Source organism: Eurypyga helias, unplaced genomic scaffold, assembly GCF_000690775.1.
Source record: "Eurypyga helias isolate BGI_N326 unplaced genomic scaffold, ASM69077v1 scaffold17314, whole genome shotgun sequence".
Lineage (NCBI taxonomy): Eukaryota > Metazoa > Chordata > Aves > Eurypygiformes > Eurypygidae > Eurypyga > Eurypyga helias.
In genome coordinates this window covers 1-13,122 of record NW_010244540.1, presented here as the reverse complement: position 1 = coordinate 13,122, position 13,122 = coordinate 1, and the positions used below count along the sequence as shown (strand labels likewise).

The following is a 13,122-nucleotide window of genomic DNA, read 5'->3' as shown; positions in this document are numbered from 1 at the left end:
GTAGGTGTAAATACAATTTCCACAAAGAGGTTCAATGAGATTTAAAATCAGTTGTGTATCCAGAACCATAAAGCACAATTAAAAGCAGCCCAGGATATACAGATTGCTTACCATAACTGCAGAAAGAAATCATAACATATGAATATATTTAACAACCTCCAGTTATAAGTTATCTCCATTCTAATCTTTCATTTGAAATGCATATAGCAATGTGTACCTGACAAAGGAAGCATTAAAGAATGAGAAGTGCCCATAAGTTTTACTCAAGCTGAGGCCTAAACGAAACACATACACAATTAAAAATTAAATAACAGAACAATGACTTAAATAATTTGGTTGAACATTTCTAAGAGCATAAATGGTAAGATAATACAGAAAAATAGCAACAGGTTCAAAGACTTACTTCTCAAAGAACTTATGGTGTAATGTAGCTGCCCAAAATATTTTAACCTTATAGAAAGTCGTATTTCCAAGTTTGGTACGTTTATATTTTCTAGATGACATACATTTAAGACAACCATCCGTGAACTTATTTACAAATAGAAGCTTATTCAGTTTAAAATCTGTATAAAAAAAATTAGGTTTGACACTACCCATAAGGCAATGGATGATACATACCTAAGATAGCAAATCACATAATGAAAGCATAAGCAGAAGAAAATATTCTTTAACTTACTATTTAAATAAACTGTGAGACTTTAATTATAGTTAAAGAGGAAATCAAAGAATAGGCATTTCTAAGTCACTAAAACACCAAAGTACTGAGAGTTTTTTCATATGCAACAGGAAATTACTTTAATCTGTGAAGCCACTGTGCCATGACTTCTGGGAAAACCTAGTATTTTTATGGTTATCAAATTATCAGACAGTTTCATTACCAGAAATCAGCAAAAAGTTTGAGAACACAATTTTACTTAAGTAAGCAAAAAAAAAAATTTACTCTGAAGTCTAGCTTTTGCTAACATCTAAAAAAAACCCCAAAGTCAGTTTTACCATTCACTCCACTGAGTAAAGACCAGTTTCAAACTTTTTATTGATATGGTTTTAACAACTTCCTTTTTGCATTTCCATCAGCTTCAATGATAGCTAAACCTTAAAATTCAATTTCTCAATGTTGCCACATTTGCCCTGCAAAGACCGCAAGCCCAGATTTCATAAACTGTGTGTCATTTAAATTTTAAAAATAATTTTTGCATTTATCTTAAGTTTATAAAAGATTTTTTCCAAAACTTAAGGCAAAAAACAAGTTTTATTGGTTATCTTTCTTTAAATCTGAGCAGGTGTATGAGGCAGTTTAAATATCAAAAAAGCTAACGCCATATACAGTATTACCAACAAAAATAAAGAATAAGGCAGCATGCACCCTTAAGATGACAAGAAAATTTAATTTTACAAGATGTTTAAATAATCCAAAGGCAAAAGTGTCTGTCTCCTCTAAGAGTATCTTCATAAAACATGGAAATTTTAGAGGACATCAAGTTACTAAAATATTCCGTTCAACGTTTATACAAATACATTACTACAATTATAAGTTTACATACAATCAACTGACATCTCAGTGTTAACTAATTTCTTAAATTTACAAGACAAACATAAATAAAGCTGTTAAAACAGGCAAGTACAGTACTGAGCTATCATTCAGCACAATGTAGTTTGTATTTCTTTCACCTTGAAAAGAATCAGATTAGAATTGTGCGAAGTCATTCTCCAAACCTAGAAATAAAATAAAAGAGAATTAAGTGTATCTATGCAGGTTTTACACAGCACAGGTATATTCCAAATGCCTAAGTCCTGTTTTCAGGCATGTAATTTACCATTTAACAACTTCTCTGTTCTCAGAAGAGGCCACAGTCTTTAAGGTTATTTTTAATAATGACATCAGTTACAGCATCGAAAACAAACTGCACATTTTTTGTGTCTGTGGCACATGTAAAGTGAGTGTAGATTTCCTTCGTGTCTTTTCTCTTGTTCAGATCTTCAAACTGGCACTGAATGTAAGCAGCTGCTTCTTCATAAGTGTTTGATCCTAGAAGGAGAAAAATCATCAGTAGGCAGGTTTCAGACTGATAAAGAACAAGATGTATAGTGTATCTCTGAAGGAAGTGGTTCTTTGGAAACAGTTAACCTAACCTGAAGAGGAGTAAATCCACAGCCACTGCTTTAAGATACCATAAGTAACACTTGAAAAAAACCTTTTGGACATATTTTTAAGAACAAAAACTACAGAGTCAATTCAATTCCAGCTCCAGGAAGAGCTTTTCCATGGCAGTGGCTGACACATCAGAATAGTTTGGGTTAGAAGGGACCTTTAAAGGTCACCTAGTCCAACCCTCCTGCAAGGAACCAGGACATCTTCAACCAGGTCAGTAATGTTGTTCCCAGGGACGGGGCATCTACCACCTCTCTCTGGGCAACCACCCTTACTGTAAATAATTTCTTCCTTATATTTCATCTGAATATACCCTCTTTTAGTTTAAAACTATTATCCCTGTTCTGTAGGAGCAGGCCCTATAAAAAGCCTTCCTGATTGTTCTTACAAGTCACCTTCAGGTACCAGAAGGCTGTTAGAAGGTCTCCCCGGAGCCTTCTCTTCTCCAGGCTGAACAAGCCCAACTCTCTCAGCCTGTCCCCATAGCAGAGGTGCTCCAGCCCTCTGAGCATCTTCGTGGCCTTCTTATGTTTGGCACCCCAGAGCAGGTGGGGTCAGACCAGAGTGGAGTAGAGGAGGAGAATCACCTCCCTCAACCTGCTGGCCAAGCTTCATTTGATGCAGCCCAAGATACAGTTGGCCTTCTGGACTGCAAGCATCACTGTTCCCTAGACTAGGGTAGGTTCCCTAGACTAGGTAGGTTCCTTCATTCCGGTTATTCACTTCCGTTTTTTATGTCCCAAACTCAAATAAATATGTTTGGCATACATATTTCTCCCAGGCTTTTTACCTCCACATGCTATTTTCCATACAATGGAATAGTCTGAAGTTACAATGAAGATGACGCATAAAAAGGCTGAGACTTGTTAAACAAAATTATCCTCTTTCGCCATATATTTTCTGCATAAGCCACCTACTGCTACCATGTATGTACACTCCCTGTTCTAATAAACTTCCATGTATCCTTAGGGATACCTACCAGTGAAAAAAATTACATCTAAGTTCAAAAATAGGAGGAAATTGGAAAAAAGAATAGGCTAAGTAAATTCAGCTGAAGAGAGTTGCGACAGTAAGATTTAAATCAGTGCACCAGAATTATTTCACCTAGTTAAGACGACGAATCTGACTTAGCACTATTTGTGACGCATAAAAACAACTTCCCATCTTAAACTTTATTTACACATTTTAGACATCTAGAGTGATTAAACTCCTCCCGATTTGTGCACCAAAAAATGAGGGAAGTTAAGCAAAAATTACTTGACTCCTGTGCCCCCTCCAATACCTGCATATTCAGGGTAGCAAATAGTTAGAGGACTCCTTTTGATTTTTTCTTCAAAAAGATCTTTCTTGTTCAGGAAGAGAATAATAGAAGTGTCTGTGAACCATTTATTGTTGCAGATACTGTCAAACAATTTCATGCTTTCATGCATCCGATTCTGTAATTGGAAAAAAAACACCTTGTTATATTTTATCAGACTTTTGTAACTAATCAAAAACATGTGTCCTGATTTTTAGTACTAATGAACCAGCTAAGTTATGAAACTAAGTTTCTAGCATACAGAATCATGTTTTACCACAGGAACATAAAGAGGTCAAGACCACTACAAAGAATCACACAGCAAAGTAGGGGTTGGAAAGGATCTTCAGAGACCTTCTAGTCCAACCTCCTGCCAAAGCAGGTTCACCTGGAGCAGGTTGAACAGGAACGCATCCAGGCGGGTTTTGAATATCTCCAGTCCACAACCTCTCTGGACAGCCCATTCTAGGGCTCTGGCACCCTCAACGTGAAGAAGCTTTTCCTCGTGTTGAGATGGAATTTCCTATGTTCCAGTTTTTGCCTATTGCCCCTTGTCAATGGGCACCACTGAAAAGAGCCTGCCCCCATCCTCTTGACACCCGCCCTTCAGCTATTTGCAAGCATTGATAAGATCCCCTCTCAGTCATCTCTTCTCCAGGCCAAATAGCCCCAGCCCCTCTCACCCTGTCCTCATAAGAGAGGGGCTCCATTCCCATGACAATCTTCACAGCCCTCCACTGGAAAGAACATTTTAATGAGTTGGGTTTACGTGACTACTTTTTCATTTTTATTTTTCCTTACCTCCAGGCTTAAGTTGTTTAATATTTTAGATATTTTTTGGTGTGCTTTGATATTTTGCAGTAGATATTCTACAGGAGTTGCTGAGTTACATGAATTTGTCTCATACTGATTAGATCTTCTGGAAACTGAAAATTAAATTCTGCACCTAACTGAGATTCCAGTATAAAAAATAAAAAAGTTTGTTCTACAGAACGAGACTCAAGTGAGCACGTTTTTTTCTCTTACCTAAATTTTAACTTTGCAGAAAAATTATCCAACATGTAATTTAGCCAAGCTCTAGTTATTTAAAGTAGCAGGATGCTACCTATGACCTCCTTTGATTATATTTTACTTTGAAGATTCTGTTATTTCTCTTTCCTCCCCAAACTATATAAGTTGCAGAACATGAAGAAGAGCAAAGACGTCTCTAATGATTCACACAGAATAGATAAGCATCACTTCAGACCACTGTGATAGTAAAAAGCATGCACTCTGTGCATATGGATATGGAAGAAATCATACCCTGAAAGAGGAGAAAGGAGTGGAGGGGGTTTGAAGGGAGAAGGAAGAGAGACATTTCTGACACTAAGAGATCAGAGAAACATATTTAGAAAGAAATGAAAACCAAAGACTGAGGAAGGAGGGGAAATCAAAACATGTGGTAAAGTAGAAACAGATAAGCAATTTCTTATTATATACTTCTAGCATCAATAAAGAGACTAAAATGTGCATTACTGACAATCTATCCTCATTAATTTATGTGTCCTTTAAAACATGAAAGACTGTAGCTGAAAAGAACACTTGTCTCGTAGCATTCCTTCTGAGGATACGAGGAAATACTTTGAAACCCAAAACCATTAATTCTATCACCATTTCTCCGAAACCTTTTACACAAAACCCATTCATCTTGTAAAGCAGTAATACTCTAAAAGATGTATTTAATGCTTTCCTTTCAAACTTGTTTAGTTTCTATCCAACAACTGACTTGTTTCAACATTAAGGTACTTGCCATTTCCTCATCTTCAGCCAAGACCAAGTCATAATCACTTAATGCCACACAAAAAATAATTGCTGTAACACCCTCAAAACAATGAATCCACTTCTTCCGCTCTGATCTTTGGCCTCCAACATCAAACATTCTGCAAAACAGAAGTGCAGAGCAGGGAATGAACTTCAGAATTTCTAGCTAAAGTGTGAGATCAAAACAAAACAAAGCTTATTATTTACAAATAATTTGTACTAATTTGATTAATGAAGTTAATTGCACTTTATAAAAGAAAAATACAGTTAGCTTTACTAAATATAAACTAGGTGAAAGTGTTATTCAACCTTTAACCCAAATGAATGAGAAGTCTGAAGTAGTAAAAAGTATTGATCAACAAAGCAAGATTCTTTAAGAGCAAAGTTGTGTCTTTTTTAATACTTGGAAACAATGCCATACTAAGGAAGTTGGATACAAGTAACACTGACTTAATTATTGTTGGTTTAGTATTCTGGATATAAATATATAAAATCTAATGTTCACTTTTTCAAATTTAATCTGGAATCTTTGAATCCTGGTGAGTTTCAGCTTCTCTCTCCCCTAAATCAAATTGCAACTTGATCTGTTTTTCAACTGTCCATGTTTAACTGGGAATTTTTTTAAGGGACACTGAAATAATTTTCAGAAGTCTCTTAAAAGACAAAATAAGCATTATATAACAAGAATAAAAATCTTCCCCTCTAATAAATGCCATGGTTTGTTTTTGGTTTTGTTTTTTTTTTTTTTAATGCAGTTAAATGGGAGAAATAGAGCAACAGGAAAAGAAGTACCAGAACTTCCCAGCAAAGGATTAGCAAACTAGCACATCTGAATGGATTTGCTTTTTTCTGCTAACGGCTTTAGATAGCTATTTACTAACTATTATGGGCTACAGCCACTCTGAAGAACAGAACTTTCATTAGACATCATTAGGAGATTCAAGTATTTTGCAAGCCTGATTAAAAGCATCTTGATACAGCGAACTCTGAAGGGAGTAGGGTGGCAGAGGCAGGACCCAGCACCAAAAACACCAGTAAAGACGAACACTGGTATCCTGAAATTCAGTGATTCAGTGATATATACATGGTAAGATCTTCTCAAAGAGAAGGAACAGAATTTTTCCACCTATCTCTTTCCTATTACAGAAGTCTGTTGACTTCTTGTCATGACTTACAGCTTCAAAACAATGCAAGTACGTCACACATTACTTCCCTCGCTACGTCAGTCAATATTCTATCATGCAAAAATTTGTTTTCTCCTACTTACAAGCAAATTAAATTACTCCTTTTAAAAGAGGACTAATATTTGTCTTCAGGGGTTTTCACAAGTAATTTTAACTTTTTTCTATGTTGTCAGAAAAAAAAGAACTTAGAATCCAGTAGATATAAAAACATTCAAATGGGAGGGGGAAGACAGAAGAGAAAGAACAGAGGACAGACCAGTTCCTACATCTCCATCCTCTTCGCTGTAAAGCAGTAGAATGACCAGCTCTGTCACGAAAGCCTTATTTGGGTAAAAATGTCATATGAACAAGAAGAGAAATGCAGAGCAGCACAACAATTGTTAAGATGCACAGTTATAATTCTTGTAAAGCTATTCCAGCACAGGTTAACATCATTCAAAATTATGTTACTAATAAGGCTATCACACTGAGGACTTTTAGTAGACAGTAGAGAATGTAGGGTTAAACAAAAACCAATCTCGTTCTTTATAGTGCAGAACAGAATACAAGACAAATTTTCCAATGAGATTATAAAGTGACTGTCACATTAAGACAAATCACTGAACTAAATGTAAAGCGTTAAAGACACTTCTCCAGTCACCACTCTAATAAGCTATGTTACTTAGCTACATTAAGTGGGTAGCTTTCTGAATGGTTTATCTGTGATTGCGCAAATTTGAGGACTTACGAAAGGTCCTTTAATTAGTACGAAATGTTTTTGAAAGCTAATATTGCCAGATTTGCCAGGTTGTGCTTCTTTCAGACTAAGCAAAGAACATGATTCCAGTACCCATACAAAATGTAATGTGGGCCAAAAGGACACCAGATATTTATCATTATTGCTTTCACTTCTTTTTTTAAGGTCATACAAGTGGTTGATTCCAGTCCTCACCATTGCCAAAGACACCGAATTTGACAAATATTATTTTGAGGCAGGATGTTTGCAAAAATGTGCTACTTATCTGGAAAGCCTCACATATTACACACTTATTAAAATCAATCTATTTATTATTCCCCTTTCCTCTTCTCCCCTGGGCTGTAAAATTGTGGGGCGTACACAGATTAAAAAAACCTGCTGATTTAACGTTAGTGTACAACATGACTAGCTAAATTGCACCTGAAGGAATTCAATTACAGTTGTTATTTTTAGAAATCTTAAAAGTGTTCCAAGTTGCTAGATTTTTATTTAAAAAAAACACAGTAAGAATAAGTAGAGGAGGAAACAAATTCAAATAAAAACAAAGACCCTTGGCTTTCTGATCAAAAACTGTCATAAACATCATAACCTCTACTGAGGTCTTCTACTTGGGTATACTATTGGTGCAAGTGACAATATTCCTTGCCCATTTAATGTTCTACAATGGAATAATGCCACCTCAAAAACACAGAATTTAAAAATGAAAAAAGGATTCCTTAAAAGCGTTCCTTACCTTCAAAGACATCTGTGAGGGCAAGTCTCAGGATATCACCCTATGTACATGCAAGTCAGCCACCTATTCCTACTCACTTCTCAAATAATCAGTGATGCCTATACCCATAGGAAGATATTTTGTACTTGTATACCTTAAGAAACTTAAGAAACAACTTAATTAAGTTGTTTCTTAATGTTTCTAGTTACATTCTAGTTGTTACTTTTGTCAATTCTAATGCCCATTTTTTATAATTTTGTACTAAGACCTAAATTTTCATAGCTTTTTTTTTTTAATTTTCAGAAGAACCTTTCTACAAAATACAGTGTTATTTAAAGACAAAAGTGGTAAATAAGCAGACTCAACTACTGAAATAGTCTACAGAAACAGGATAAAATGACTTGGCATTTGCATTTTAGATTGAATTAATAGTCAAAGCTATGTTGACCACTTTATAAAGAAGGTTGAAACGAGGCTAAACCTGACAGGATAAAATTGGGATAGAGTTAATTTTCCACCTAATAGCTGGTATAGTGCTATATTTTGGATTTAGCATGAGAATAATGTGCTAGCAACAACCAAAACATCAGTGTGTTAAGTGGTGCTTACACTAAGTCAAGGACTTTTTAGCTTCCCATGCTCTGCCAGCCAGGAGGTGCACAAAAAGCTGGGAGGGAGCATAGCTAGGAAGTTGACCCAAACTGGCCAAAGGGACAGTCTATACCATATGATATCATGCTCAGTATATAAGCTAGGGGGAGCTGGCCAGAAGGAGAACTGGCTGAGCACTGGTCAGCAGGTAGTGAGCAACTGTACTGTACGTCACTTGTTTTGTATATTCTTTTATCATGACCATCATTGCTATTATTTTCTCTTCCCTTGCTGTCCTATTAACCTCTCTATCTCTTTTTTTTGTTTTCCTTTTCTTTTTCTTTCTTTTCCCCAATTCTCCTCCCCATCCCACTGGGGCAGTGGGTAAGGAGTGAGCAAGGGGCTGCGTGGTGCTTAGTTGCCAGCTGAGGTTAAACCAAGACAGTCTGTCTTGGAGTTACGCCTTTTATAGAACTGTAATCATATGGTCCTTATAACAGTCCTAATATTCAGTACAGCCTGGAAGTAGCTACCTGCATACAAATTCATTGAGAGTGTAGAAGAATCTAAACACACAGTTCCTACAATTAGGAACTGAACAAGAAACATTAGCAAATGAGTGAGAAGATGAACAGCGCCTCAGAATATTGAAGACCTCTCGAAGCTGAAGCTTCGCTAAGGACTACTCTTCCTAGGTTTGCAAGAGATTCATTCCCAGTTACCAGTTATTATTTTATGGATGAATACGAATTCTGCATACTTAAACTCTAAAATAAGGAAATTAAATGTATTTCCACAGTAGTGAAGCATCCACAGTACAGCACTTGCAATTCATTCACATGGAAAAAAAATTTCCATAAAGAAACAAATATATTGTACAGATATGCTGACGACAATCTCTGAACAATCTAAAGGCAGATGCCATGTGAGTTTTACTAAGTTTTCTTCTAATTCTTACTGATCAGTAAGAGGTAGAATATTTTTACATTTATACTATCCTATGCTTTCATCATCAATATCTTTGGACATTAAATGTTCAGAATATTAACACTGTTTTGTAAATCCCATATCACAGGAAACATAAGCCACATTCTTTCATCACTAAATAAAGTACTGTTTAAAGCACAACAAATATCTGAATTCAGTTCTTCAGAAAAATGGGTTTACTCCTTCATACAACACCAACAAACATATACAAGCCTCCGGCTCTCCATTATTCTGAATTACTACAGGAGTTCCAACAGGTCCCACAGCCCTTCATGAATTGTGCCATGCATGAGGAATTTTTTTTTCAGAAAAAAGCCAAGGGGGAATCAAACTTGTGGTTAGACGAGGTTGTTAAATTACATCATTGCAAGTCCACCTTCTAGAACTTCACAGAAACCGTTAACAGACAGATGAACATACACCATGATTCACATACTTAAAATGAAGATCTTTGAAAGTGAAGTGAGTTTCCACTATTCCTGTAGTTTTCACTCTAGTCCTGAGAACGTCCTGCTGGGTTGGAATGTAGCTGGTTTGTGCTATTCTGTCCAAGTCATTCAAGTAACTGAAGGTAAAAATAAACACTGCTTTCAGTTATTCATAAAACAGTAACATGATAACTACAAAGAATTACAGAACCTCTAGGTCCATTCATTGTATTTTGCTTAACTTTCATTTGCCTTCTCTGAGACAAAACAGAAGACAAGTAACAATTTACATCAATTTTCCAAGGTATTTTGAAATAAGCTTTAGAGACACAAAGATATTTCATCATAGGAGAAAGAAAACTTATGTAATTGACTTCACTACACAAAATTCTTTTGAAATCCCAAAATGCAAACATGGTTCCATGTACACTGATGCTATTTGCACTAACTAGAAGAACACCTTCATCTTTGTCACGTACTGAACTACAAGTTACTTTGAAATATAACCAAAGCCCAAAAATTACCCTGGATTTGATAATAGGTATGAAAAGAACAACCCAATGTTTTAGCCAGAATTGATGTGTTTATGAAAATACTTAATACATAACAATTAACCTTCTATTGAGAATTTCTAATTGCACACATTTTTACAATAGTAGACTCACACTGCCAAAATTCTCACAATGCAGGCCAAGAAGCCCAGCATTTCTAAAAGCCATACAAATCTTATTTGTGCTTTTCCCGCAGTAAACAGGCAAAGCATTACGAACTTTCAGTGTAACCAGAAGTTAGCAACTTTAAGGATGCAATCGTATGGCTAGAAGAACAGTTCCTCATGAAACTGGAGGCAGAAGTATCTAAAACAACAGAACAGAGGAAGTTACTAGGGGAAAGTTAATGGTCCTCCAAATGAAGCACTCCATACTGAAGAAAGTTTATACAAGTGGTAGCTCTTAAGTCAAGAGATCTGTCATAGTGAGCTCAGCTTGTTGCCATCTACCCTCTGTACCCTTAGAACAACTTCAGTAAACAAGTAACAAGCATGCTGAAAGTATCAGTGTTATTCCAATACTATTTGATCCCACTGCTGTTCATTCAGCATGCCTATAATTACATTACTCCAGCTGTCGTCTTCTCACAGTTACCTCACCTGCATGTTGTTTATTTATGTACAGTTATTCTAAATAATGAAGTATCTTATTTTAAAGAAGATGAAAAACAACTTCAAACACTACATAATTCAGAATTATAAAGCTTCAATAAAATGCCTTATAAGGCCAGTATCATTGCTATGCCATTCTTTACCATCTTACACCTGGACTCTTTTCCTTGTCTGACTACCATTACTTGCTGATATCACATCTTATTTCTTACATCTTTGATTCTTTACTATTTTACTTTTTAATGAAGCACCCTAGCATAGGAGAGACACATCCTGACTTACATTTGCTCAACACATTTCTAACAGAGACCCTTAATTAACAACAAAAAATGCAGCAATGACAAAATGCACAAGAAGCTCTATTATGAACATGAAAGCAGTATCTTTAGTAATGCATCATGTAACCAAGTTTCATGGACATGACCAGATACTGAACAGGTACTTGAAGTCATGTTTTTGTAATAAAAATGCTATTAAAGCACCTTAAAACAATTTTAGTCTTCTTCAACAGGATGAAGCAAATGGTCAGAACATGACCCAAATTCATAAATATATCAACACCTCTTCCTTTCTAACTCTGAAGCACAGTTGGAGCTTTTTGACCCAAGTAGAAAATCTTTGTCCAGATATTTCTAAATTTTCCATCTACATGTGAGCAGAATTCCTCAAAAGAAAAGATTTCCTTCATATTCCTTTAGCTACTACTTACAAGACAGACAATCTTGTTTGTCACACAGTACTTACTAGGCAGCAGAGTCGTTAAGCTGGTATTCTCTAGATCTGTTGAAACAAGCTTGAACTCCACTGTCTTTCCACAGTCTCTTGATAACTCCAGCAAGCTCTGCAGTCATAAAGCCTTCTTCTGCTGCCCCAGCTAACACAAAGAGTTGACGAGCATCATCCTTTAGGATGTAAACAGAAAGTGGAGAGACAAGCATTGAGAAAGGCAACAGACATATCATCTAAGAACTATATTCAGCAAACAAGTTACTTAACCTGGTAAACATGAATGTGACAAAAAAAACCCACACAACCCACACAAAACTGTGAAGGAAAACAATTGCTTTTAGTGTTCTGTGTAAGACAGTAATTCCCACATTTCTGAACAGAAAAGGATTAGTAAACCTAATTTCTCATTAGCTGATAAAGCTTCTTCTGTTCTAACTTGAACTTGGCTTCTATAAGCAGGAGTAGTAACACATTTTGTGCTATAGTCTAAAGTTAACCATATTTGCTTATCAAGTACCACAAACAACAGAATGGTTACAATACGTACTAGAACTTTCAGAAAAGCAGATGTATATTGACTGAAGAAAATACATTAATCACTTAAGCTTCAAAAACCAACTTTGTCTGAAAGTGACAAATTATCATTTCTTCCCAAATCATGCATCAGGAAATAGAAAAACACTTCTTAAAACTTTTCCAGAACAATCAGTTACAAATACCCATTACCATAATTATTCTACGGAGACCAAGTTTTCTTGGTAATGCAATATCAAGCAAACATCAAGATTTTTAAGAGAGCAAATGCTGAATTTTAAGACTACATATAACTTCCTTTGAGAATGAGACTGATGTCAATCCACAAGTCTCCTTTAACAAAATTTGACCAGTCGGCTAACTTTATCCAATTCTGACTGAGGAAAGAAACTTTAAAATGTTACACCTATAAGGCATTGGAAAAAGAAGACAGCAGCTGTGTAGAGGAAAGAGATTAACATTAGCAGTCTCCTGAGGGTAGTTGCTTGACCTTGGTTATTAGCTGTATGTGATTTAATGGCAAGGTATGTCAGCCAGAAAAATCAACATACTTGTGGCTTGTAACAACTAACCACAGCATGTACTGTTTGTCCAATAATTAAAAGACAGACAGACAACAGATGAACTTGGAAAAACGAAAAGACAGACAGTGCACATCAGCTGGGGACTGAAAGGATTTCAAGAAAGAGAAGGGTTAAAAAAAAGCAGCATATAAGGTTATTCTCACAAAACAGTAAAGTTAAGATACAGGTGGAATCTATAGAAAAATCTGGTTCTATCACCTCTGCTGTTCAAACAATAAGCTGGGGGGGG

The 13,122-nt window shown here is 35.8% G+C and overlaps 1 protein-coding gene across 1 annotated transcript; it reads right to left on the bottom strand.

The window, feature by feature from the left end:
- Positions 1 to 1,493: 1,493 nt before the first annotated feature.
- LOC104504386 (guanine nucleotide-binding protein G(i) subunit alpha-1) lies at positions 1,494 to 11,948 on the bottom strand (the record flags this gene model as incomplete). Its single annotated transcript, XM_010149804.1, has 6 exons — positions 1,494 to 1,713; positions 1,815 to 2,026; positions 3,432 to 3,585; positions 5,236 to 5,365; positions 9,893 to 10,021; positions 11,791 to 11,948. Coding segments are annotated over 5 exons (762 nt in total), but the record flags the coding sequence as incomplete, so codon positions are not given.
- Between the last annotated feature and the right edge of the window lie 1,174 nt (positions 11,949 to 13,122).